This window comes from Brachycentrus maculatus, unplaced genomic scaffold (assembly GCF_059751285.1).
Source record: "Brachycentrus maculatus isolate JH-2025_06_01 unplaced genomic scaffold, ASM5975128v1 h1tg000157l, whole genome shotgun sequence".
In the NCBI taxonomy this organism is placed as follows: domain Eukaryota; kingdom Metazoa; phylum Arthropoda; class Insecta; order Trichoptera; family Brachycentridae; genus Brachycentrus; species Brachycentrus maculatus.
The window spans coordinates 15,460-42,837 of record NW_028280910.1 but is presented as its reverse complement, the minus strand read 5'-3'; the positions used below and the strand labels follow the sequence as shown (position 1 = coordinate 42,837).

Here is a 27,378-nt window from a genome sequence, read left to right as displayed (position 1 = left end):
ATACACTGCGTCAATACAATGCAGTGCCCTATGCACCATTGGGCGCGGATAAGGGTTTATATAGAGATACATATTTGGGTTTGTGATTTTTTAACACTTAGGTACCATGATGTGTGTGGTCTATGGCTCATCTATAATTTATATTTATGGTCGTTTACTGTCGAAAATTTTTATCGGCTTGTGCACATAATATTTGGGCTTGTGTGTGTGTATGTGACCATAATATTATACTTTACTTTGATAATAATAATAATGTTATTTACATTATAAATATCATGGAATTTAATTCTTGATTTTTTTAAAGTTGTCTTTTATAGTGTTGTAATAATTTCGGCTTACTTTAATTCCTTTCGAAAACCGGCCTGAATTGAAGTTGCCCTTGATGACCATTTTAGCTCCTAACAGAAAGAATTTTACTTAAAACTTATCGAAACAGTCCTCCAGTGATCGGATCGAGCGATAATTAGAAGGTGAGAGATCATATAAACAAACTTCCCCAGTAATTTTATCATATCGACCTCCATTGATAACAAATTATATATTTAAGTTGTTCAAATGTTTGATGCAGATCAAGCCATGAAAATATACAAATTTGTGTAATATTCTTTAATTTCCAAAATGCACCCAAGGTAGTTTATAATGTGGTAAATACTTAAATTTATTGTGTATGTTTTTATTTTTAGGAGCGAAAATGGGTACTATCAATAAACACTGTACCCATGCTTGGTTTTGAAAATAAGCATTGATATTAGTTCTATTAAAATGGTTCTCATCAATATAAATGTTGCTATTCGCGAGAAGGCAGAGGCAGTGGAGTGCTCGCCCACATCGTTGGCTGAAGACGTGTGCATGTTGGTGTGTAGGAAGTTGCAAATATCGCCCATTGCCACGACGCTGTTTGCCCTCCGATTGCCCAACTCCAATATTTATCTCGCTCCCAATACGTCCATCGAGCGCTACAACAATCTCGTTCTAAGAATAAGATACCGGGTAAGTTTATTTATCTATTTTCAATTCAAACCCTTATCCGCACCCCAATGGTGCATAGGGCACTGCATTATTTAAACACAGTGTTTTCTTGATCGTTAACACGAAGGAAAGGTGATCAGCCCTCCGCTGCAGGTACCAGTCCAGGGTAGTATTGAATAAATATTAGAGTGAAAAAATCACTTATATTTATTTGACCCCCCCTGGGAATCGAACCCGGGACCTCTAGAACGGTAGCCGAGCGTGCTGACCATTACACTACAGAGGCGGACAAATTTATTTATACTTTTGCAAAAACAATGGATCATTCTTATCATGTGTTATTATTGGCTAATAAATTAATATGAAAAATCACAAGAATATCGGTAGCATTCTTATTGAAATCTGTAGAGAAGTAAGGGAGATATGAAGGTTTAAACTTTAGATACTTTAATAAAACGAAAAACGAACACCGCTGTCCGTCATCGGGTGTGTTATGGGGCGTATTCCTTTATGTATCTGCTTTATAGAGCTGTAATATTAGTAGTGTGGATACGTTTCTGTGATATCATTCGTTGTCAACTTGCGAAAATAACATTTTTACTAAGGTGAATTTTGAAAAAGAAAATTATGAATGAAAATGTTGATTATATCGGCTGTTATAAACACAAAATTAGTCTAATGTCAATCCTTTATATGTTGAGTATGTTAAATTAGATATTCCTCCTGTCTAAAATGATCCATTGTATTATACTATCAAGGCGGATCTGACTTGGAAGGATTCAAAGGAGCTGATAGCAAACAGCCTGGAGACAGTTTGTGGGCTCCATATGCTCCACCTAGGGGGCAGATATGGTTTAATCAATCAATTAATTATACTATTGATTTGTCACCTCCGTGGTGTAATGGTTAGCGTGTTTAACTACAGTGCTAAGGTTCTTCTATTATGGACAATGTCACCTAGGCTATGCCTTCGAATCAAGTTATCTTTCTGTAGCATACATGAATTTTATACCTTATTAAATCCAAAAGAAATAAATAATATATAATCTGGTATTTGTTCACCTGTGTATTGTATTGATGACTTTTGTAAATGAATAAATGTTGTTAGTTGCTTATTTCAGTTAGTATATTAAATTTTTATATTATTTCAGGTTCCTAATCTTGTGCGACTGAAGACCCTAGATCCACAGGCGCATAACTATTATTTTCATCAAGTAAAGAGCGATGTATGGGATAACAGAGTACCTGAAATTGTTTACGCTAAGCACCGAGATGAATTACTCGGATTGGGAGTTACCGACATGTATGTTTCATTTATCATTTTAATTATGTATATCATTATTAACCTGATGTTGTTTTGTTGGGTAATATTTCCAAAATTAAACAAGGTTTATTGGATTTGAATTCTACAGAGTGTTTGATAATGTCTTTATAAGACGAAACGCGTCACGTATTAACATATATGTACATAAATAAATGTAGAATTCAAATCCAATAAATCTTGTTTAATTTTGGATATATTACCCAACAATTCAATATGAAATTCTACCAACTGTCTGCAGGTACATTAAATGATGTTGTTTTATTGTAAATAATATTTTTAGCTAAAAAAAATAGGTTAATTTATTTGAATGATTAATTTGTATTAATATTTTTAGGTATCGTCTAATGGTGGAGGAGAAAAGGAATGTCGAAGAATTAGAAAAAGATTATAGAAAATATATCCCAAGGGAAGTGATAAAAAAACATAGGCTATTTACCAAAAAACCTATTCACAATACGCTGATACAGTTTTCTAGATCATCCTACTCTGATCCTGGGTAAAATTAATTTATCGTTATACTTGTTTGCAGGGCTTTTTTTCCTTGTAATGCGGTGAAACGGCGCTCCAGTACCTTTTTTCAAAAATATTTTTTTATTTTTTTTCAAAATATATTAGACGAAACAATGTTTGTGCTTACGTAATAACAATTTGTGTTTATAAAATTCGTCAAAATGATTGGAAAAGTGGCTTTAAATTTTAGTTAAATGATATTTGAATATAATTTGTTTGAGTAAAAAGCTTGAATAATTTTATTAATTGATTCGGCAGTCACTTTGTGGTAAAATCTATCCATTTACGGTGTTTGAAAATGATGCGAAATGTATTGAAACACGTGTCACAGTAGATTTTAAGAAAAAGTGGTATGTATTTACTAAGAAAAAGAAGCAGAGGATGACCGAGGAAAACTTGGCACAATCGGGTATGTCAAATACCTGAAAGCGGCCGGGTCAGGAGTCGTAATAATCGTTGTGTATGTATGAGGAGATGCATGAATGTAGAAGGGGCAAAGAATGTTTGCAAAGACAGAGTGGTGTGGCGTTCGATTCTCTCTGCCTACCCCTGAGAGGAAGCTGCGTGATGGTTAGTTTGTTAGTTAGTTAAAACATTAATTAAAAATAAAAAGCTTGACATGAAGTGAGTTCCAGGACCTTTTTTGTTTAAAAAAAAGTCCTGCTTATTGGTACTAACTTAATTTATATCTGTTGCCTAATAATATGATTTCACAAAACGCTTCTAGAATCTTGTCAACCGCTTTGCACCTTTCCAAGTTAAGACACACTGACAAGAGAGAGAAGAGAATTGCCGCCAAACTGTCCGTTTTTGCCACACTTTTAAGTATTGGGAACCTGATACCCTGGTACAAGGGGCAACACTAATTCTCAGGATCAATTTACCTCTTCTGATCAAAAAAGTCAATGTAATTTTTTAATTCTTGTAAAGGGTCCGCCAAATAACTTTTTTTTTTTGAAAATGCTATAAAAAACATCGAGTGTAGCTTCGGCTGTGTGGCACGTAGCGCCGTCCTGTTGAAACCAAATGTTGCCAATATCCTCCTCTTCAATTTTTGTGAACAAAAATCCGTTCAACATGGCCCGATAACGATCGCCATTGACTGTAACGGCCACTCCTTGCTCATTTTCAAAGAAAAATGGCCCAATTATGCCTCTGGACCAAAATCCGCACCAAACAGTGACTCGTTTTGGGTGTACCGGCTTTTCAATGTATGCGTGCGGGTTTTCTGTACCCCAAATACGACAATTTTGCTTGTTTACATACCCGCCAAGATCAAAATGAGCTTCATCCGAAAAGATGAGTTTTTTGGCAAAATCGGCATCTTCTGTAAGTCGATCGCAGGCCCACTCAGCGAAGCGAAAACGCATTGGATGGTCAGTTGGCTTCAACTCCTGAACCAATTGGACTTTGTATGGCGTCATACCAAGGTCTTTATGCAAAATTCGTCTCAATGATGTCTCCGAAATGTTCAATTGTTGAGAACGACGGTGAATTGATGTTGATGGCGCTTCACGCACACTTTCTGCCACAACATCGATATTCTCGGGTGTACGCACTGTTTTTGGCTTTTCACGCTTTGGTTTATCGATGAGGATGCCAGTTTCTTTCACTTTTTTCACAAGATAACGAACATACGGAGCTGACGGTGCTTCTCTTCTTCCAAAAACCGTACGCAATTTTCGCACACATTCTGCAACATTACCATGATTTTCAAAGTAATGTCGCAATATTTCCCAGCGTTGTTCAAGCGTATACACAACCATATTCGCTCAGCGGAAGGATAAAACTAATTATCTGTCAAATCAGACATGAGCTAAGTGTTACCATTCACGAAATAAGCACTAGTTGAAAAAAAAAACTTTAGATGGCGGACCCTATATATGGTAACTTTAATAGTGATTATTTATTTTATTATTTTAGATTTATAAAAGAACAATACTTAAAGCAATTTAATACAATGGCACCAAACTATCTCTCGGAAGAGTATGAAGCATTCCATGACAGTGTTATTCCCATAGTTGTGCACGTAACTCCGTTTCACAAGGATGAGCCTGGACTTAGAATATTTTACAAGAACAAAAAAGAGGTAAGCTTCGCACATATTACTATATAAGTACTATACCAAGTCAAATGTTTAAAGAATGACCCAAAAGTGATGAACCAGAAATAATTAATTTATTCAATAGGCTATTATAATTTTATTTCTTCTTCTAACCCTCATCCGCAACTGATGGTGCATACGGCACTGCATCATATAAACGCAGTGTTATATTGATCATTAACACATGATCAGCCCTCACTTCCCAACTTAAGATACCAGTCTAGGGTAGTATTGAATAAATATTAGAGTGAAAAAAATTACTTATATTTATTTGACCCCCCCACTGGGAATTGAACCCAGGACCTCCAGTACGGTAGCCGAGCGTGCTCACCATTACACTATGGAGGTCTTATTTATTTATTATTATTGCATTTATCATAACTAATTGCATTTGGTAAATGTTTTGGAATAATTGATGATTATTTTCCAGTGGGAGCATGTATGCACAATAGATGAAATATGCTTTATGTCTTCGCGTCGAGATGGAACTATCGAAATCAGCAGACGAAATGGAATTCCCGTGTATTTAAAATTTTCCGAATTGCCTCAAATGCTCTCCTTTGTTAGCGTCTGTGATGGATACTATAGGTAATAATAAATATTTTCAATTTATTATTGAATCTAAACAATTCAGACGCCACAGTAATGTACATAAATAGCCATATCGAATTTATTTTATCAAATATCAAAATGATGTTATCCAAGTTTTAAGCATATGGAAAAAAAATTGCAGAAAAATTACATAAAATGTTTATAATAATTTGATATTACGAGTTTGAGATTATTCCACTTTGTCGTGTATAAATTGAAGTTTTATACAATTTAAATGTATAAAATTACTTTACAGTATTTGAAAATATATCATACCACTTTTTTTATATTTTAGAGTTGTGTCCAAAATACATAATACATAGTATACAATACGATGAGAATTCAAATTTATTTATATTATATGTTTTCAGATTAATGGTAAAATGGATATTTAATTTATGCAAAGTGGTGACATCTCCGTCTTTGCAATTGCTACATAATATGAAGTGCCACGGACCTGTGGGGTAAGTTTGTTTGTTTTTGGAGTAAAAGACACTACATTGTATTAGACATAAACTTTTGGTTTGGTTAAAAATTTGATAAAAATATTGTTTTTGTCTTTTCAGCGGAGAATTCTCATATCACAAATTAGAAGAGAAAAGAGCTAACAAACCAGGATGCTTCATACTGAGACAGTGTGAAAAACACTTTGATACTTACTATCTTGATGTATGCTCAAAAAACAGGTAGATTTATTTTACGTATTTTGCCATAAGTTAGTTTTCGATTGTAAAAATTGTCTTACTTACTAAAGACAGATCTACAACTTTGTTGAGTTAACTAACTTCTTGATGGAACTGCATTTCATATAATAAAATAACGACTATTGTTTTTTCCACATTTTTTCACATAAATATGGAAAAAAGCCATATAGTTGTTATTTTATTATTGAAGCTTTATTATTTGACTTAGTCAAAATATTTATCTATTGTGGTTTTAAAATAGCACTTCACATTTATTTTGATAAGAGTAGATATAATTTTAAATTCAGAATTTCCATTCGTATTTGCCACTCAAATTTACGATCGTCAATATAAACAAAAATACTTCCGTTGGATTACGTTTTCTTAAAAACATTGGGAAGTATCTATGTTAAAGATTTTATTAATATTATTTTATGTTATCTGAACACTGACAGTTAAAATTTGTGTGTGAAACATTCACACATCTGGAATTTATACTTGCTCATTTTTTAATCTTCACATAGCTGCTTGCATCTGGTAAAGATCCTTTATTACGAGGTATTGCTGTCATATAAGATACTTTTTCTTTATTTACACTGGTAGGCGAAATCTTAAATTGGTATTAAGGGAGGTATGTCCGCCTCCGTAGTGTAATGGTCAGCATGCTCGGCTACCATTCTGGAGGTCCCGGGTTCGATTCCCAGGGGGGTTTAATAAATACAAGTGATTTTTTCACTCTAATATTTATTCAATATTACACTGGACTGGTACCTGAAGTGGAGGGCTGATCACCTTTCCTTCATGTGTAAACGATCGAGATAACGCTGCGTTTATATGAAGCAGTGCCCTATGCACCATTGGGGTGCGGTAAGGGTTTTAAAAAAATGTATGTCAGTAAAAACAACTTTGTTAAATAGTAATGAATGCTTGTTATATAGAAGTTTAAGTGTATTTTTAAAATAATGATATATGTATAATATTTTTTGTTTGTTCTAGTACAAAACCTGAAACTTATAGGATAGAAAGAATAGGAAATGCGTATGTATTACATGATAAGGACAAAAGTCAGTACATGAGTTTAGTCGAGTTGATTTCTTGTCACAAAGATCCTGAAAACAGCATTCATCTCCAAGAGTGTTTACCTCCATCCGAGTATGGTAAGTTCCTGATTTGTTAAGAATAATTAATAATAAAACCCTTATCCGCACCCCAATGGTGCATAGGGCACTGTGTCTTATAAATGCAGTGTTATCATGATCGTTTTACACATGAAGGAAAGGTGATCAGCCCTCCGCTTCAGGTACCAGTCCATGGTAATATTGAATAAATATCACAGTGAAAAAATCACTTATATTTATTTTTACCCCCCTTGGGAAGAATAATTAGTATAATTATTTTATTGTTTTATAATAAATCATGTTTTGTCTATTATTATAGCCTAGAAGTAGTCTAGAATAATAGAGTATTTTCAAATATTTTTTTGTTTTAAAATTACGATGATAATTATATATCGATGTTAGTTTTTATGATGTTTAATAAATTTTCCATATGGGTTTAAACTACGTACAAAATTACATTTTTGGGTAGTACATGTGTATTGTTACCTCTAGTTTACTGGTTAGCGTATTTGGCTACCTTGCTAGAGGTCTTAGGTTTGATTTCCAGATATAAAAGATAATTCACTTAAATATTTATTTAACATTACCTGAAGCCTAGGACGAATAACCTTGCCTTCATATAATTAATGATTAAGTGAACATTGTGCAACTTAATGTAGTGCTCTATGCACCATTGGGCCCAGATAAGAGACGAGAGAAGAAGGCATGTCCATGACGCTACACTCGCTACACACCTTACTTTCCCATGACCGGTGTGAAACTCCACTGTGACATTTCACATTGATTTGTGAAAATACTGCATTGGTATTAAAGGAACCAAAATTCTCCCACAACACACCACGAATAATAACTGATAGTCAATGTACAATCATGCGTGTATAACTTAGTTTTATAATTTCCAGACAAGTCCCAAGTTCTCCTTTGTGAAGACACTATCCTCGGTGGAGGGAGTCGGATCGGTGTGGACAGCTTAGAGAGTGTATTGTCTAAGATCAAGGGACCCCGCTGTATTCACGCTAGAGATATCAAAGTTTTTAAAAGTAAGCCTATACTTTTTATAATAAATTACTCGTAATGCGCAAATGTTTTCGGTAATACGCTGCTACGGCTACCATCAAATCTATTTCTCAAAAGATGTCACGGGTACCCGCATCTGTCCTGGCATCCATTTTTATACTAAATATTAAACTGAAATCGGGAAAAAAATTACGTGTACTGCATATAGTTTATATTGTGAAAAAAATTTGATTGTTAATTTTTATTCTATGAGATTACGAAGACAACAGGTGAGTTTCATTCTGTATTTTGATATGTTAATTAAAATATTGATACTTATGATTTTCTTTATTCAAATTAATTTTCATTTTGACTTATTACACATGTTTCTTTTGTTAATTTTATATTTTAACTCCTTGTCAGAATTGTACATAGTTTATTGTACTCTGCTGTCGTTGTTAATATGGTGTTTTTATTAAATTATTTAATTTTAGTCCCCTATATTATGTTTATAATTTTAGAATATAGGGTTGAAGCGTCCATCTTTAAAAACAATAGTTTTCCGAATTATTCCACTTGCAAGATGTCTCATAAAGGCATCGGATTTACGGGGCAAATTTATAAATCCAGTAAAGGAAAATACTGTCAGAGATGGCATTCCCAAAAACCTGTCCATGAGATTAATACCAGTATAAACAGTACAGACTTTCCCGAACAGTCTATTTTTCTAGCTAACAAATATTGTAGGAATCCTACTAAAAATGCTAACGGTCCATGGTGTTACGTTGTCGACGCGAGTGTTTGGGATTATTGCGACATTCCACTGTGCGTGTCCGGGTCTTGTAGAATATCAGGAACTGGGATGGAATATTCCGGGTCTGTTCGCACAAGTGTTTCGGGACAACAATGCGAAAATTGGCTCCACGGTTGGAGCCAAAATAAGGTGATATCCTTTTCAGGAAATATAGAAAATGGAGTATTGTATTATAAAAAGAGATTTCCAGAAAACAGTGTTTTTAGTGTACATAACTTTTGTAGAAACCCTGATGGAAATATTGGAGGTGATTCATATTTTTAGAAATAACATATTTACGAAAAACAGGAAGATTTTAATTGTTGTTCTCATTAGGTCCTTGGTGTTACATTAAGTCGACAATGGAGAATATGTACAAACAAGATTTTTGCGATGTTGACTTCTGTGATAATATGAAAGGCGTCATATTTACTCATGAAATTTACAATTATTACACGCATTACATTGCCTTGAATCATTCCAATCCCAGTTTGTACTTTGGCTTAAAATTATGGGATCCTGATTCCATTTTGAATGCTTATGGGAAAGTTTTACTTTCTGTACTCGATATACCGGCCACAATTCAGAATATTTCCCATTGGGGGATGGGTTTGGAAATCACCATATCGAGTGCTGGTAAATAGCTGTTCAAACTTCACCTTATCTCAATTATAACTTATAAATGTATAGATATTTGCATTCTTACTCTGCTTAGGTTCCGGATTAACAATCGGGGCGGAAAAAATTCTCCTTGAACTTCATCCCGTATTATTAAAAAGTACTGAATACACTTTTTTTCTGCTGCAATGGAGTAATGATGATGTTGTATTAAGTAATTATATATTTTTTGTATCAAAATAAATATAAACTTTTCAAAATTTTATGTTTAAACTTTGGGTTTAGTTTGTGAAGATATCACATTTAGTAAATATGTGTTCTTCAATTTTCTGTATTTAGTTGCCTCTCACTTATCCCTTAGATGTTTTATTAATTATTGTAGTCATATTTTTATCTTTTTTCAATTTAAATTGTGATTTCCAATCTCAGGTTTACCAAGAGATGGTGATAAAATATTGTACCGAGGTAGTATTTCAAAAAACTGTCCACTACTCAATTTGAACACACTGTCATACTACTCATTCCATGGCACCAATCTTCTGTGGAAATTTATTAACCAAAGCCAAGACGTGTGCGAGATTCACACAATGTTTGATGAAAATTTCTTAATCAAAAAGATGTTGGCTAAAAATTCCCTGAAATACGAACAAGTGTTTCATGTCCGAAGCCATCGTTCCGTTTGTATCGAATTGATCTCTACATCAGTCGGATATAACTCTAGATTCATCGTTATCATCGGAAAAGAAAGCATGTCTCAAATAATATTTGAGGATTTTAACAGGGAAAGAATTATATTCAAGAAAGTAAAACTCTCTGATATTCTGGATTATTGGAATTGGAACGAATTCTTGTTATCCATTGAATTCAATTTGTTAACCCTTTTCTGGATGCATGAGACGGGTTATGTTGCAATTTTATCTTTGGTTAATGACAATCTACAAGGCGTCAGATGGTTCTCGATAGGCTCCAGGAATAGCATCTCGCACTGGACATTAGGTTGCAAACCGGATCCCGTTCCTTCAGCGTACCCACCACAATGTGCTTCGCCATTTTCTGATTTTGAATATGCCGGTCAGCAGTCAGTTACATCCGATGGTATGAACATACTTCATTTATCATACATTTTTGGGACTTGATTCCAAACTAAGCTGTAATCGGAAATGAAAAAAGGCCTTTAAATGCAATCTTATGAAGAAAAAAGTAATTTTATTATTTGGTCATAAAAAATTGTGATAAACTTTCTTGTAAATATGTAATGGAAAAAAAATTGTGTCAAAACCAAAAACTGTTTTTAGATATTTTTTTTTTTACAATTCCATAGGTTTCAAAAAGCATCATAGCTGAGTTTGGAATTAAACCTCACATTTACCGACTGTTTTAAACTCTTTGAAATTATATTGTCCATCTGTTACGCATATTACTTTTTTGTATTTTATCTGATTGAGTTTTTAATGTGTTCTTCTGTGCTTTAAACTACATAGTGTAGTATGTTCTACCATTGTGTTATGTGCATAATTTTATTTACATTGGATAAAGCGATGTTTTTAATTCAATATATTTTTAATAGTGTAGTTTTAATTTATTACTAATTTTCTTTAGTTATTTATAGACTTCAATAAATGAGTACTCGTATTGATACACTAGTACATGCACATTAGATAGATTTGGTAATATTTTAGGTTTTCCTTGCATTCCGTGGATTGACACAGTTAATATTCCTCAGCAAAAGAAGAAAATAAATCTTAATGATACGTTTCTTATTGTGCAGAAAAATTATTGTAGAAATTTCCTCAAAAGTATAAACACCCCTTCTTGCGTGGCTATTACACCATCCGGGCTAAAAGAGACTCCGTGTACAGTGAGAAATTGCTCAGATATATTTTGCACTCTAGCGGGGACTGGTGTTGATTATGTCGGTAAATATAATGTGACCAGGTATATTTGACTTTAACATAAAAAATATAATATTTTGCCTGATTGTGAGAATCTTAGCACTGACATATATTTGTATTTATAGACATATTATACTTGCCTCATTATAGACACAATTATACTTGCCTCAATTGGAATAATCTCGACATAGATAAAAAGTCACAATTTGTTTCTAAGGCTTTCGATTTTTATGAGAATATTTCACAAGCTGAAAACTATTGTAGAAATCCAACATGGAATATTGCAGGTAAATCTTTTTCTTTCTCAACATCAGCGAATATAGTGTATATTATTTAATTTGTATAGTTTCAATAATAGGAGTCCGCCTCCGTAGTGTAATGGTCAGCACGCTCGGCTACCGTTCTGGAGGCCCCGGGTTCGATTCCCAAGGGGGGTAAAATAAATATAAGTGATTTTTTCACTGTCATATTTATTCAATATTACCCTGGACTGGGTACCTGAAGCGGAGGGGTGATCACCTTTCCTTCATGTGTAAACCATCAAGATAACACTGCGTTTATATGACGCAGTGCCCTATGCACCATTGGGGTGCGGATAAGGGTTTTATTATTATTTATTATTAGTTTCAATAATCTCAGGCAATGAAAATTTTACTAGATTATTTTTTTTGTATCAATAGTTATTTGATTATGTTTTGAAATTAAATTATTTCTTCATAATTACACTTACTTATTGTAGGGCCTTGGTGTTATACAACGCACAAACTGGTTCCTATTGACCTATGTAATGTAACTAACTGCGATGAACTCGGGGAATCTACTATTGTTTTTGTAACACCTGTTCAGAACAACTTTATGTACATTTTACCAACGTGGAAGTATCGTGGTAAATATAAATATAAGAGTGGTATAATGTTTGATGATATGTTTTTTTTTTTAAATTGCATTTGTGTTATTACAGCATTAAATTTTGCAGTAAAAGGTTGGGATACAAGTCGCCAGCACGCGTTGCATATAAAATATTTTCCACCCTCTTTCAAGGAATACCACACCCTCTCAATAGAAAATGATGGAATGAAAATAGTGTTACGTCGTGGTGTGGTCGAATCAAACGAGACATTTATACTAAAAAATAAAACCTTACCAGAATTGATTTCCATCGGTAAATGGGGGAGGTACTGGCTGAAGTTAGCCAAGGGAAGTGTTCAGTTTGGATACAAAAATATTCGGAATCCAGTTTTCAGGTGGCAAAGTGAAAGAGCTCAGTATGCCTTCGAACCTTTATATATTCAGTTTCTACCATTAAATAACCATCCTATTGGAATTCATTTTTCTGACAGCGATTGTATAATTGAAAATACTACATCCGATGAAATCTCCCGATTCATGTCAATAGGATTGTGGTCAAAGGAGAAGAAACTGTATTACGATCAACTTTCTTTGTCTGTACGGGGTACTGGAATAGCTATTATAACTCTCTCCATTTTACCAAGTAAAGTTGTCAATATATTTTGAATAGAAATTGGGGTTTGAAAAACAAACACAGCAATCTCCATTCATTTTAGAGCTGATTTCACTTGGAGATCTAATAATAATAATAATTTTAATAGCGCCATTTTTGTAAATTCTACATTGAGGGCGCTTACCTAAAAATTGAATATAAAAGCTAATCTATGGTTTGAAAAAAATCATAATATACATACAGTAGGGTTCTATGCAAAGTGTCTGCAATCCGTTTCTATATTGTTTCAATTGTTTTACCATAAACTTGAATCTTCAAGTAGTGCAGATAAAAATTATTACTTTGGAGATTCCTATGTTTACTTCCTTATACAACAGAATATGTAATCCACTGATTTCACATGTTTTATCATTATTTTTTAGATACTACTGATCATTACATGATATTCTTTGACAATGTAAAAAATACAATTAGACTTGTGGAAAACAAAACATCGCAAACCAAAGTGTTAACATCTGTTAATGAGCAACATCCCATTTTTGGGAAAAAAGGGTGGACCAAATTTTTAATGCAATTTGGGTATTATCAATTAAGTATCCTGGTTAATGATAAAGTCATCTTGTCATACAATTCATCAAAACCCCTGGTTTTTTACTGGTTCTCTGTGACTGCGGGAAGTGGGTGGGTTACATGGTCAGCTAACTGCAACCCGATGGATCCCGATGCATCCGCTATAGATGGAGGATGGAGTGACTGGACTCCGTGGAGATGCAGCGTCAGCTGTGGGGGAGGAACTGGAGTAAGTTGTCTCACTTTTGCATAATTATCTATTTTAATACAGGCAGCAGAAAGAAAGGTCAAAATTAAATATTTGAGATATCAGAATAATGCAAATATTTATTATTATTAAATAAATGTTGTGATAATGATATACATATTATATACAAATCCTTGTAACGCAATGGCGACATTCTCATAAGATTTTATTATTCAGGACATCGTTTTACGGATTACCACTATCCTTAAATTGTGGTTTTTATTATCATAGTTATCATTCAACTACTAATTTATTTGGTCTTCATTTTCTACGGCAAACTATTAAATAATTTAAAACAGTTCTAACCTTTTTACACAAAAAAATATCAAAAAAGTAGTATTTTTTTGGCATTTTTGTGGTCAAAAATAAACAAGAACTATTTGAAAATTACCATATCCTCTGATAAAATGTTGCTTATTCGGTATGAAAAAATGTTTTTGAAAGCGATCTTCATAAGCGAAAAAAAGTTTACTAAAAAACCTGATTAACAGTGGTAATTCCCGAAAAATGGGAGCCGCATAGAGTGACAACGAAGCACAAAATAATTGTTTTTTTGTTGTGTCATTTTTTCACCAATACTCGTAACTCATTTTAGCCAATTTAGGACATACATATTGCCATTGTGTTAAAACGTAACACATTTAAAATTAATTCTGTCTTGTTTATATTTGTTTTAGCAAAGAACGCGAAAGTGCAATAACCCTCAGCCAAATATATTGGGAAGAAGCTGTGCGGGAATACAATACGAATCCGGGCGCTGCAATGATTTTGAGTGCGGTGATCTGCCTCCGGATTTAGTGCCAAAAATTAAATTATACTTAAAAAAATATTATTCTAGTAAATTAGTTACAGAAGGGACCGACGTCACCTTCGATCATTCAATTAAGATGGCAAACCTGTTTCATAATGAATTTCCTCAATTCAATTTATCTTGGATATTTGATGGAGAACTAATTGATAAAATTTATTATAAAAAATGGAACTCGCTGCATTCTATATTGTTTATAAAACATGCGACTTCAGCCCAAAGTGGTGTTTATTCTCTTATTCTCAAACACAATGACATTCAAATTATTGTTAGCATTGAGTCTCTCGCTGTTATTAGTGAATCCTACGATTTTGAAGCAGAAATCGGTACTAAGTTACTTTTCCCTTGTAATGGTATTCCATTAGGTTCTGTGTACGAAGAACTATCCCAAAAATGGTTTCTTAATGACAAACTATACAAAAATTACGGAATCACTCTATTATCTGTTACTAATACAGAAGCTGTGCAAATAAAGGAATCTTATGGAGGAGAATGGAAATGTCAAATCATAAGCGATGACTTTACTTGGACCACCAATATTATCAAACTTCGCGTAAAATCTTCAAGCATTCTGGTTTCACTCATGAAAGATCCAGTTTTAGGACGCTTCTTTAAACTGTTTGGGAGTGAAAATAATGTCTTGGCATTTTTTATTACTTTTACAATTTTATTTGTACTATTTACTTGTGTGGGTTTCTTCTTCTGTTTTAAATTGTCCTATTCTGGTATTCCCTCTATCGCAAGCAACGCACAATCTCCCAAGAAAACTGAAGTGAAAAATGATAAAGAGGATAAAATATTTAGTGATGAGATTTCTAAAAGTAATATTTTTTCTTCTCTGTCACCATTTATCGGTTCTACGAGTTCTTTAACTGCATATAATCGTAAACCAAAGAGACTTAGAGGGAGTGCCTTGGATTCTAATAGTACATCTTGGTAAAATAGAATTGGGCATGTTTGTTTTTTGACGCATATATACTGCGTTATAAATGTCTTACTTAAACATGTAAATGTTTAAGTAAGACATTTAATAATAATAGTAATAAATGTCTTACTTAAACATTGTGTAACATCCACCATTTTGCATATGATTGAACATCCATATTGTTTTGATATTTGGAAGTTGTATGTGTTCCATTTACAACTACCACTACATACGTTTGTTTGAACGCCATCTTTTGAAAGTTTTGTTAAGTCAATAGCTTTTGATCATTTTTTATGTGAACAATATTTCGAGTTTTTCCAATGTTTGAAAGTACACAAATAATGGATTTAACTCTCTTATTTAATCTCTCAGGGGTTAAATCTAATATTTATACGTTCAAAGATTTGGACACACTCACAATATTGTAAATATATTTCAACTTTACTTGTCACATAGGATTAGTTGATTACTTTTGAACTTTTGCGCATTTTAATAAAGATTAATAAAAAAAAAAGTGTTTGCTTTATTTTGAGTTTTTAGGAATATCATACCTTATCAACTTTAGGTATTTCAACATAAGTACCCATATAAAAACACTACTTCATATTTTTTTATAGCAATTTAATTTAGATGGTTGATCTGTACAACAATATGTACAAGTAATAAAAATACAAACCTTTTGAAATAAGTCTCATTTTTACATGAAAAAATATTAACTGGTTCAATTTGGCTTGGTTTTTATTATGTGGTAATGATCATTCAACCTGCCGAGTTGAAAAGACAAAAAACGGAGTATACATGAAGCAAACCAATCACTTAGATTGTGATCCCCGAAGAACAATGATCATAAGTGTATTTTTTTATTTTCAGATACGCGGATAGCGAGTTCAGAGAATTTATCGCTTCTCTTCAAAGCTTTCTGGGAAGTGGCTCCGGCTAAGAAGTTTGAAGTCGCCATGAAGATGTTGAAACAAGATGCTAGTAGCGAGAACATGAAAGTATGCCAATCGTTTTACCAATCATAATTCTATTCCGTAGCCTATATAATTTAAGAAATTCCGAATTTCGTTACAATATTGAAAATAAAATAATCAAACATTTATGTACGTTTTTTGTTATTGTAGGAATTCATTGACAGGGCTGGACAGTGGGCCTTCTTGCAATGTTCCGCATTGGTGAGACTGTACGGTGTTATACTGAGATCTCCGGTAGCTATGGTCCTAGAATATCTACCAATGGGCTCATTTGACGCTTATTTGAGGTAAGGCTGACTATTCACTTTTCTGAGGAAATTTTAACTATGTTGATAATATAGGAATATGTATTTGTTATGTAATAATTTGTATTATGTATTGTGATTTGTATTTGTATGTTATGTATTTATTATTTATAGTGTCCGCCTCCGTAATGTAATGGTCAGCACGCTTGGCTATCGTTCTGGAGGTCCCGGGTTCGATTCCCAGGGGGGTTAAATAAATATAAGTGATTTTTCACTCTAATATTTATTCCATATTACCCTGAACTGATACCTGAAGCGGAGGGTTGATCACCTTTCCTTCGTGTGTTAACGATCAAGATTACACTGCGTTTGTATGATGCAGTGCCCTATGCACCATTGGGGTGCGGATAAGGGTTTGAATGAAATGAAAAAAATTATATGTAATAATTTTAATGTTTGTTCCTGCACCTTCTTAATGTGACACTCCACGCTAAAGGTTGGCAATCATTATCACAATTATCACTTTGGTAGACACTCTAAGTAGCAACTTAGTGCTACAGTGGAACACTCTCTAGTGTTTAAACCACGATGTACATTTCTTGAATGTTTTCCGCAGGTACTTTGTGGCACATTTTATAATATATTTATAAAATTAATTAACTTTGTTTAGGATTTTTATGGAGTGTGTGGAAGTGTTTGGTGAAAGTATTTTAATGTTTTTGATTTAAAATAAACCCTGATGATGACAATGTATTGTTGAAACCGGTAGGTTGAATTGTATTAATAAAAAAAGTGGTGAAAACAAAGTTAATTAATTTTATAAAGACACGATGTACATCTTCGAATGCTGTGTTACCTTCGATTTGGCCTTGTAATATAACACATAGTATTTAGTATTGCTCTCCCTTCATAACATGGCCAAAGTACTTTTTTTTCTTTACAGTGTCTCAAACATCTTTCTCTTTTCCTTGTAATTTTTTGTGTACTTTTAATCATGTAACTTGTTTTTTCCTTTTAACCAGAGAAAATAAGAAAAACATCCGAGTTGTGGAGCTAGTGGAAAGTGCTTCTTCTCTCGCTACCGCCCTCTGGCACTTGGCGGAGAATGGGATTGTCCACGGAAACATTCGGTGTCGCAAGCTGCTTGTGGCCGGACACGATGACTCCCATCTCTACATCAAACTCTCCGATCCTGGTCTGCATACGACGTATGGGGAGAATGAGTGAGTTTATCTTGCTTAACTTTAAATTTATCCACTCCTTTATCCATTTTTGTGCTATTAACATTGATTATATGGAGACATTGTAATAACAAAAAAGATGGAAAAGTCCATTCCATGCTAAGGCACATTAAAACTTAAATAAAACCTTAAGGTGGTGACTGACCGGAGCATTTCGTTGTAACGTAACGTCCTAACATCGCTCGCGGCGAGCATCAGTGAGCATGCGAAACTATGGATGAAGCGCTCGGCTCGCTGTGCTGACTATACGAATGCTCGCATCGTAACGTAACACGTTACGACGAAATGCTCTGATCCGTTATGTGGTCGAGGGTCAGGTAATCTGCTACCTGAAATATAAAATTGTTTTTTATTTACAACTTAGAAAAATAAAATCTTGTTTATGCCGAAAAGTAAAGAATAATTATCAGATATATTAATTAATTGAAAAATAACGATTTCTACATAAAGTTAAATTAATTATAGCCAATTTTCTAATTTTTAGCGAGGGTGATGGTTTTTGTGTCCGTAGCTGTATGGATATAAATAAAAATGATTTTCTTTACAGATTTCACTGGCTTCCCGTAGAGTTTTTCAATAACATGAATTCTGCCCGGATGTCCCCAATTTCTGATGTTTGGGCATTTGCGACAACGCTGTGGGAAATATTTTCTTACGGCATTTCACCAACGCAGATCAATCCAACTTTTACTAAAAAGGTAACCATCTGAATTTTGGGAAATAGTTAAAACACCTTTAGTAACTTTGTCCGCCTTCGTAGTGTAATGGTCACCATGCTCGGCTACCTTTCCGGAGGTCCCGGGTTCGATTCCCGGTGGGGGGGTCAAATAAATATAAAGCGATTAACTCTAATACTTATTACCCTGAACTGGTACCTGAAGCGCAGCAGTAATCACCTTGCCTTCATGTGTCAATGATCAAGATAACACTGCGTTTATATGATGCAGTGCCCTATGCACCATTGGGGTGCGGATAAGGGTTGAAGAAGAACTTTGCAAAATATCTCTAAATTAAATTCAATATCTGAATTTAAGGGATTTAGAGATTTTTTATGCTAAAATCACTACTACATTCTAGAAAACTTTTATTTTTTAACATCAAAAAATTAATAATAGTCTAGAATAAACAGGATAAAAGCATATTTTGTGATATTTGAAATTGAAAGAATGGTTTCTTCAAAAACAAAAAAATAGTGCTCTCAACTTTATTTTCTTTGTATAAGCAAAGTATGTATCCTATTAATTTGTACATTCTACCAGATTATAGAACTCTATATGCAGAATGACATTTAAAATGCAAATTTGAAAAAAAATCCTGTGATGATGATTTTATGAATTGTATATATTTTTTAAATATTCACCCAATGGTGCAAAGGGGACTGCATCACATCAACATAGTCAGATATATATTTGTTTGATGAAATTACTTAGAACAGTATTTTTCCTCTTTTGAAAACCTGTGTTTTTGCAGATTAACTTTTTTTAGTAAAAAAAATTACTTGAACAAATGCTTCTATGTCGACGATTTTATACATACAAAAAATATTTGTCCAATAAACTAATCAAAATATGTTTATAATTTATATTTGAAGCACTAACTTTGTGATTTTCCATTTTATAATTAAAATATAACTTTGTTTTAAAATCACTATAAATATTTTATTATAATTTAATTATAATGTCTACCAGTTTCGAAGCTAACCGCTTCTTTATCAAGACTGATTGCTTCGAAACCGGTAGACATTATAATTAAGTTATAATAAAATATTTATAGTGATTTTAAAACAAAGTTACATTTTAATTAGAAAATATGTTTCATTACATTAGATTTGGTAATTGTGAGTGTTTGGTTGTTGTTTTTGCTCACAGAGCTATGTTGGGGGCAGTCGCCTGCTGCTGCCGGCCGGATGTCCGCAGGAGGTTTACACCGTGATGAAGGCTTGCTGGCACCACGACCAGCACAGAAGGATGCGTCCGCAGATGATCATGAGAGATATCAACAATCTGCATTATGAAGGTAACAACACATCAATTTACAGAAAAACGCATCCAAGGCTATAATTCAATTTCAATTCAAACCCTTATCCGCACCCCAATGGTGCATAGGGCACTGCATTATATAAACACATGTTATCTTGATTGTTAACAAACGAAGGAAAGGTGATCAGCCCTCCGCTTCAGGTACCAGTCCAGGGTAATATTGAATAAATATTAGAGTGAAAAAATCACTTCACAATATTTATCACAACTTTATCATCACAATATCAATCACACTTTAACTAGCCTATGAAGGTCGTAAGCCTTGTAAATCTCCAGACTTCCATATTCTTATTCATCTTTGTTGAGATGTCAAAAAATGTAAAAAATATTATGCTTGATTTATTTTTCAGTTTACAATTCCCGCCGGCGAAATGTCTACGATACTCTTTCTCCCAAAACTAACCACGTCAGCGGGTCCGCTCAGAGCCTTACATCCAATGTAACAGGTAATTTTTTTTCATGAATAGTTCCCAACCTCGGAAAACAATGATTTATAGATGAGCTCTTGCTAAATCTCGTAAATGTTAAAAACAAATTGTGTCGGCTTGCATTGCCTGGATTTTTAATGTGTTATTTTCAATTTCCAACATACTGACAGGAGCTTAAAAAAATAAACTGTTACTTAAAATAAACAAAGAAAAAAACACAGATTTTTTCACATGATTTTTGAGTCTTTTCGAAATAAAAATTATAATTTTATTTCAAATTTCAGATTAAATATTTTTTGTCTTTCAAAATTATTTCAGTAATTAAATACATTATATAAGAAGCTAGTAAAGAGACTAGAATTTTGTAATTTCCTAGAATTGTGACAAAAATAAAATTGACATTCTTCAAATTAAAGAGCTTTTACTGTACTGCATAAGGGTGGTAACTGACCGAAGCATTTCGTCGTAACGTAACGTCGTAACATCGCTCGCGGCGAGCATCAGAAAGCATCCGAAACTCCATAGTTTCGGAATCCATATGAAGCGCTCGGCTCGCTGTACTGACTATACGAATGCTCGCACCGTAACATGTTACGTTACGACGAAATGGCTCCGGTCAGTCACCACCCTAAGGGCGATTGTCCACTACCCGGAATTTGACCGTCCGGTAGTCCGGTTTTGAAAAATGAAAGCGACTACGACAGTTTAGCGTGATCAAATTTACGCGCAACGTGTTCACGCACCAATCAAGAGCTCCGATCCGAAGAAAAATGGACAAAAGCACAAGCCGATCCAAGCCAATCATCGTTTTAAAACGCTCACTGACTTTCCGGACGGTAAAATTCCGTGTAATTTAGTTTAGTGGACAAACGCCCTAAGACAGGCACCTTGGCATAGTCGGGTAGATGCTGGACTACGAAACTGGCGTCGCGAGTTTGATTCTCGCCAATTGTAAAATAAATTCAAGAGAGGTGTTTGTGATGTATTTTTCACATTTACATTCCCTATCCTTACTATTCTATCTGCAGATAAGTCTCTAAAGGTAGAGGCTTTGCGGGCTACTTAAAAAAAAAAAAAAAAAATATTAGTGTTTGCAATTTTCTTTTTGAGGTGAAGATAAATTATTGAGTGGTAATAATTTCCAGGTGAAAGCGTTATTGATAATCTTACTATGGCAAGCGAACTGGATGAATCCTCTTCGTGCTTCAGTGAAGTGGATACTACAATGACGTTAGACGGGGGGGTATGTTATTTAAAATTATTATTTGACACCAAAATCAAACATCATCTACAATTTTTGTGTTAATTTGTTTATCTTATGGTTCTAGTCGGATGATGACACGCCTCCTTATGATATAAACAATTTCCCCATGGACCAAATGCAAGATGTTTTTGAATGGGAAGACTACAATGTCATACTTCAAGGCCGTATAGGACAGGTCAGTGATTTTTTGTTCATCGTAAAAATGTTTTGAAAAGGTCAAACAATAGTGAATTTCACTGTATGATTTTTTTTAGGGTTTTTACGGAGAAGTATTCAAGGGAACGTTAGAATGCAAAGACGGCTCAGAGCCGAGACTCGTTGCTGTTAAGAGACTGAAACAAACTGTCCAGACCTCGTTTGAAGATTTCGACAGGGAAATTGCCATTATGAAGGTAAGGTTACTAAATTTAATATTTCACTGCAATGTTTTTCAAGAGAGTGAGAAAAATAATTATCTTCTTCTTCCTGGCTCCATCCCAACTTATCGCCTTTGTAGACTGTTGTGGTCAGCTCTCTTCGTCCTCAGGTTTTAGGTCCTTCTATCATGGACAATGTCACCTAGGCCATGCCTTGGAATCATGTTATCTTTCTATAGCATACACAAATCTTATGCCTTATTAAACCCATAAATATATATATAAATATATATAAATATAATATGTAAATTTTTTCGGTCATCTGGTATTTGTTCACCTCAGTAGTGTAGTGGTTTAGCTACTGTCCTGAAGATCCTGGGTTAGATTCCCAGGGGGTCGCAATAAATATATGTGATTTTTCACTCTTTTATTTATTTAATTTTACCCTGGACTGGTACCTAACACGCAGTGCTAATCCCCTTCCCTTCATGTATTTAACATTCAAGATAAAACTGCTTGTATATGATGCAGTGCCCAATGCACCAATGAGTGTGGATAAGGGTTAGAGAAGAAGAATAGTAATATTTTTGGTTGTTGTATATCTTCACACTGATACACCACAGGAAATAGGTTTGCGATCCGTTCTAAAGGAAGCAAAATGTTTTACAGAATTATATTGTAATAGAACTTAATATTGTTTTATCAAAACCACAATGTTATAATTACAGACTCTGAAGCATCCCAATATAGTGGACATCATAACAGTTTTAGAAGAACCGGAAGTGTTGATAATGGAGTACATCCAACACGGGTCGTTGCAGAGCTATTTAAAAATATACGAACATACTATTACTGTTCCTCAGCTACTCAAGTATGCGTACGACGTGGCCAGGGTGAGTTTTCTTATTGATTTTATCATGTTAATTCTAATTTTGTCATAATTAGAAAAATTTAACAAAATTTTAGTCCCCAAAATAATGTTTTTACAAAAAAATAAGTCAATTGATAATTCAATTAATAGTTCAATTTATCGAATTTCATATAATTAAAATACAATTTGAAATTTAAAAAAACATGACGAAATTTTGTAAGGATGTAACTAGTAAATGTGTCGTTGAAACACATGTATATGGATAATTTTATTAATCAAAATCAAATTAACCCTTTTTATACAAGTTTAGTAATTGAATTTCACTACTCATTTGATTCACCGCTTTTGTTGTTTTGTTACGAAAAATACAAATTATGTGAATAGACCCCTTTTATTTTTAGATTACTAAGCTTTTATTTTATATCTTGTTTGCAAAAAAAAACCAAATATTTTTAAAATAAAAACAATGTGCCTTATGTCCTTTGTCTCAGTCTGTATAGAGTGAAAATAAAAATGCACTTATTTCAAACATTTGAAATTTGATGCAGGGTGATATTTCCAAGGTAATTTGTATATTTTGTTTATGAAAATAAAGAAAACGTGGTAAATAAAATCGAAACTTTATTTTTTTCTCATGTAGTGACTAGTTATTTTCTCCTTAATTTTCTTAAAATTTGGAGATTCTTGAGAATCAAAATTAAAGACGTTTCTTGAAATTCCTTATTATTGAATGTTTTGTATTGAAAAATCATAGGAGGAGCAGAATTTCTAAATATTTTTTCAAATTGTGAAATTCAAATTAAAGTTCTTTGAATTAATTACTTTTCCCTGTACATACTATGTATAATAAGACTTAAATTAAATTGATATTTGAATATTGCAGGGAATGGAGTACCTGGGAACTATGAATATTGTTCACAGAGACCTCGCGGCTAGGAATATTCTAGTGGTAAACGAGGATCATGTAAAAATATCAGATTTTGGTTTGGCGCAGTTTATGCAGGGGAACTACTATATCCTCAAAACGATTCGGGAGCTCCCGCTGAAGTGGTAACTAGCACTTTATCAATTACTCATTCAATTGTGTCGGAGTCGGAGTGCCCAAACAGAATGATTATTTACAACATTTTGAGTGTGTTTTTATTCAAAATAAAAGAGGTAATGAGGGGATCCCGAGGGGTGGGGACGAAGTGTCGGCCTCTGTCCGTACATCCTCCTCCCCCCTCATTAATTGAATAGAGCAATATTTATTTCTTCAGAAATATTTTGAAGATTTTCCTCTATGTGCAGCTGACAGAGAGTCCCTCAGGACTCTATAACTGCTGCGGGTAGATGGTGGGCTCAGATTCCAAAAAAAAAAAAAAACATTTTGAGTGTATCCAAATACGTGTTTACAAAGCTGGATTATCTCCAATTATAGGAGTTATTTTTTGTATTATTTTGACATCTCAACATAGATTGAAACACAATTGCAACAGTTTTCGCTTAATAAAAAGCTTTGATTCAAGCACAATTTTTCGAAATTGGATCATATATTTAGAACTTCCAAAATTTTTAGTAATGTGGTAGTCAATAATAGGTAGAATTGGTAAATTTTACATGTGTTTAAAGTGTTCACTCCCCGTAAATACCCAGATTTCCATATTTTTCTTCATCTATGTTGAGATGTTAAAAAATAATATTAAGAATGATTATTGTCAAGGCTTCTGCAAATAATCAAATGGTTGACATAAATGTAATAATTTTTGTTTACGTTATTAGGTATGCTCCAGAAAGTGTGAACCATGGCAAATTTTCAACAAAAAGTGACGTTTGGTCGTATGGAGTAACTCTGTACGAGATGTTCGCTTTTGGTGAGGAGCCGCCTGCTTGGGGAACGGACATGGCTTCTCCGGATAGGTTGTCAAGGTACAGTCAAGTCACATTTGGTTTAATCTGTCATGTGACTGCTCCATCTTGGCTCACTAGCAGAAGATGGTTAAAAAAAAAGATAATAAGATAAAAGATAATAAAGTGTATTTACCAATTTTAAAAAAGACTGCCGTATTTCTTATGTACATAAGAACATAACAAAGTATTCACCCTAATCAATTACTTGTACCTTCCGTAATGTATGGTTGAATCATAATGAACTTCCTCTAGAAAATTCTAAATTTCTAAACTAATTTGATAGACAGTTGCCATGGAATAGTTGAGTATACACTTGACTGCAAAACTGACAATGCAAGTTCCATTCCCACCAATTGCAAGATGGATTCAAGGGAAATTTATTTTCAATTGTTCTTTATGTTTTTCTGAATGCAAATTATTCTTGGATTTTTTAGTAATTATTCTACATTTAATAGTTCTTGATGGGACACAAGTTTACACTTTTAAGTAACTGTGCTATACGCATCGACTCCACTTAAAAAATTAACTTACGTTCACAAACACAAAAAAATAACACTTTTATAGGGAAAGTGGCAGGTTAAAAAACCCTATGCAAATACTTCTCTTGGAAAAAATATGTGTTGTAGCATATTTATAGTTATTATTTTGACCTCAATGGACTCATACACGTTAGCAGTAGCTTGTCTAATTTTCAAAAGCTTCCCCTAGTTATTGCTGGACCTTACTAAACTTATGCCAACTGTAGCTGAGCCCTACGCAGTGTAAGGTACTGATATGTTATTTCCGATCAGGTTGGACCGCCCCCCGTTCTGTCCCGTAGAAGTGTACCTGAATATGCTGCTCCCGTGTTGGGACTTCAACCCGACTGAGAGGGCCTCCTTCACGCAACTGATAGCCAAATGCACCGAGCTTCAACAAGGAATGTTAACATAGTCACCTGGGATTTAGTTACTATTACTTTTACAGCTGTCCGACTTCAAAAAAATTAGTAGAATATCTTGTTATTTTAGACGTACATACTTATTATTAAAAGTATGTATATATTTATTACATTCTCATACTTGTTTAGAATTTATTTTCTGAACATTTTGTCAGAAGTCCTTCTGACAGCAACCAGCTTTTGAATTTTGACAGCTCGGGTTTTATGTAAGGTTAATTTTTATAATTTTACCATATTGTAAGTGTTTTATTCCTAAAATTTGTTATTTATTGAATTACAAACTGTAATGAATTGTAAAAATGCAGTCTAAGCGGATCGATAGATGGAAATAAAACGTAAAAGTGATATAAAAATTACCCTATTTAATAAAAGTGTGTATGTATAAAGCTCCCCAGCGGCTACTCCAGGGGTCTTTACTAGAGGCTCTAGGAGACGGAAGAGAGAGCTGGGAAGTGAGCAATATATTTTTATGTCTCTTCGAGGGGCTACTCTGGCATTTTTGTTCCCTGTTAATGAGATAAAACTTAATATTTTTACCTAACATGCCTATTTTTACCTAATTATAACTCATTTTCTGTAACTGACTAACTTTATAATTGATGGCCTTCATTTGTTAAGAATAACTTGAATTTGCTCTAGACTGTGTTTTTATAATATCATGAATGGTTGGTTTCGTTCAATATCCTGATGTGGATTGTGTTCTTGGATCTTACGCATGTATTTATTGACAGTTGACCCGCATAAGTATGTTACTATACTATAGATAGGAATCGTTTAACAAAAAAAAACATTCTTACAGACATATTTTTAATATTATTTATTTTTTCCACCATTACTTGTATAAATATTAATTTTACTGCTCTATTTTTTTAAAATTATAATTCTATCCTAGGGATAATGGTCAAAGATTAAAAAAAAATACCCCTTAAAAAATACCATGTTTGTCAGATTAAAGACATTGGAGTAGAAAATGATGCCAACATCAGTGATTTAGTTTAGAACCTTCATTCTTCAAACCCTTATCCGCACTCCAATGGTGCATAGGGCACTGCATCATATTAACGCAGTATTATCTTGATCGTTAACACACGAAGGAAGGACATCAGTCCTCTGCTTCAGTTACCAGTCCAGGGCAATATTTAATAAATATTAAAGTGAAAAAATCATTTATATTTATTTGACCCCCTAGGAATTAAATTCCCAGGAATCGAACCCGGGACCTCCAGAACGGTAGCCGAGCGTGCTGACATAAGGAGGCGGACACCTCTTTTTAGAACCACTGTCTTCAAAATCTTTTCAACTAGTATTCTTGAATAAGTTATTTTTTTTAAACTTATTCAAGAATACCAGTTGAATAATATTGAAGCACCAGCATTAGCCTTTTTTGGATGTTTGTAACTTTTTTCCATAATATTATTTATAAACATATGAAGGGATTGGAACATAGTATTTTCATATATATTTATTTTAGCTTAAATTCTTTACTTACAGATGATATATTTTTAGAATCAGATTACTAC

At 33.5% G+C, this 27,378-nt stretch overlaps 1 protein-coding gene and 1 long non-coding RNA gene across 3 annotated transcripts; both read left to right on the top strand.

Annotated features, from left to right (window-relative positions):
* Window positions 1–57: 57 nt before the first annotated feature.
* Window positions 58–27,153, top strand: hop (tyrosine-protein kinase hopscotch). Of its 2 annotated transcripts, XM_088261541.1 has the most exons (23): window positions 75–470; window positions 684–990; window positions 2,121–2,272; window positions 2,628–2,789; window positions 4,727–4,892; window positions 5,338–5,495; window positions 5,870–5,962; window positions 6,065–6,184; window positions 7,178–7,338; window positions 8,202–8,339; window positions 16,481–16,608; window positions 16,735–16,871; window positions 17,852–18,052; window positions 18,618–18,768; window positions 19,939–20,086; window positions 20,460–20,555; window positions 21,683–21,780; window positions 21,866–21,976; window positions 22,056–22,193; window positions 22,886–23,050; window positions 23,912–24,078; window positions 24,790–24,936; window positions 25,710–27,153. In XM_088261541.1, exons 2-23 carry the CDS (start codon window positions 763–765, stop codon window positions 25,849–25,851), a joined length of 3,207 nt encoding a protein of 1,068 aa, XP_088117667.1. In that variant the 5' UTR covers window positions 75–470; window positions 684–762; the 3' UTR covers window positions 25,852–27,153. The 2 variants fall into 2 exon arrangements, with proteins under 2 accessions (XP_088117668.1, XP_088117667.1); XM_088261542.1 differs by lacking the exons at window positions 16,481–16,608; window positions 16,735–16,871; window positions 17,852–18,052; ... (8 more) ...; window positions 24,790–24,936; window positions 25,710–27,153 and adding exons at window positions 13,483–13,859; window positions 14,555–16,402 and having other exon boundaries at window positions 58–470.
* Window positions 8,414–10,085, top strand: LOC148308545 (uncharacterized). Its single transcript, XR_015837666.1, has 3 exons — window positions 8,414–9,356; window positions 9,425–9,724; window positions 9,804–10,085. It is a non-coding gene; the product is annotated as an uncharacterized LOC148308545 (long non-coding RNA).
* Window positions 27,154–27,378: the final 225 nt, after the last annotated feature.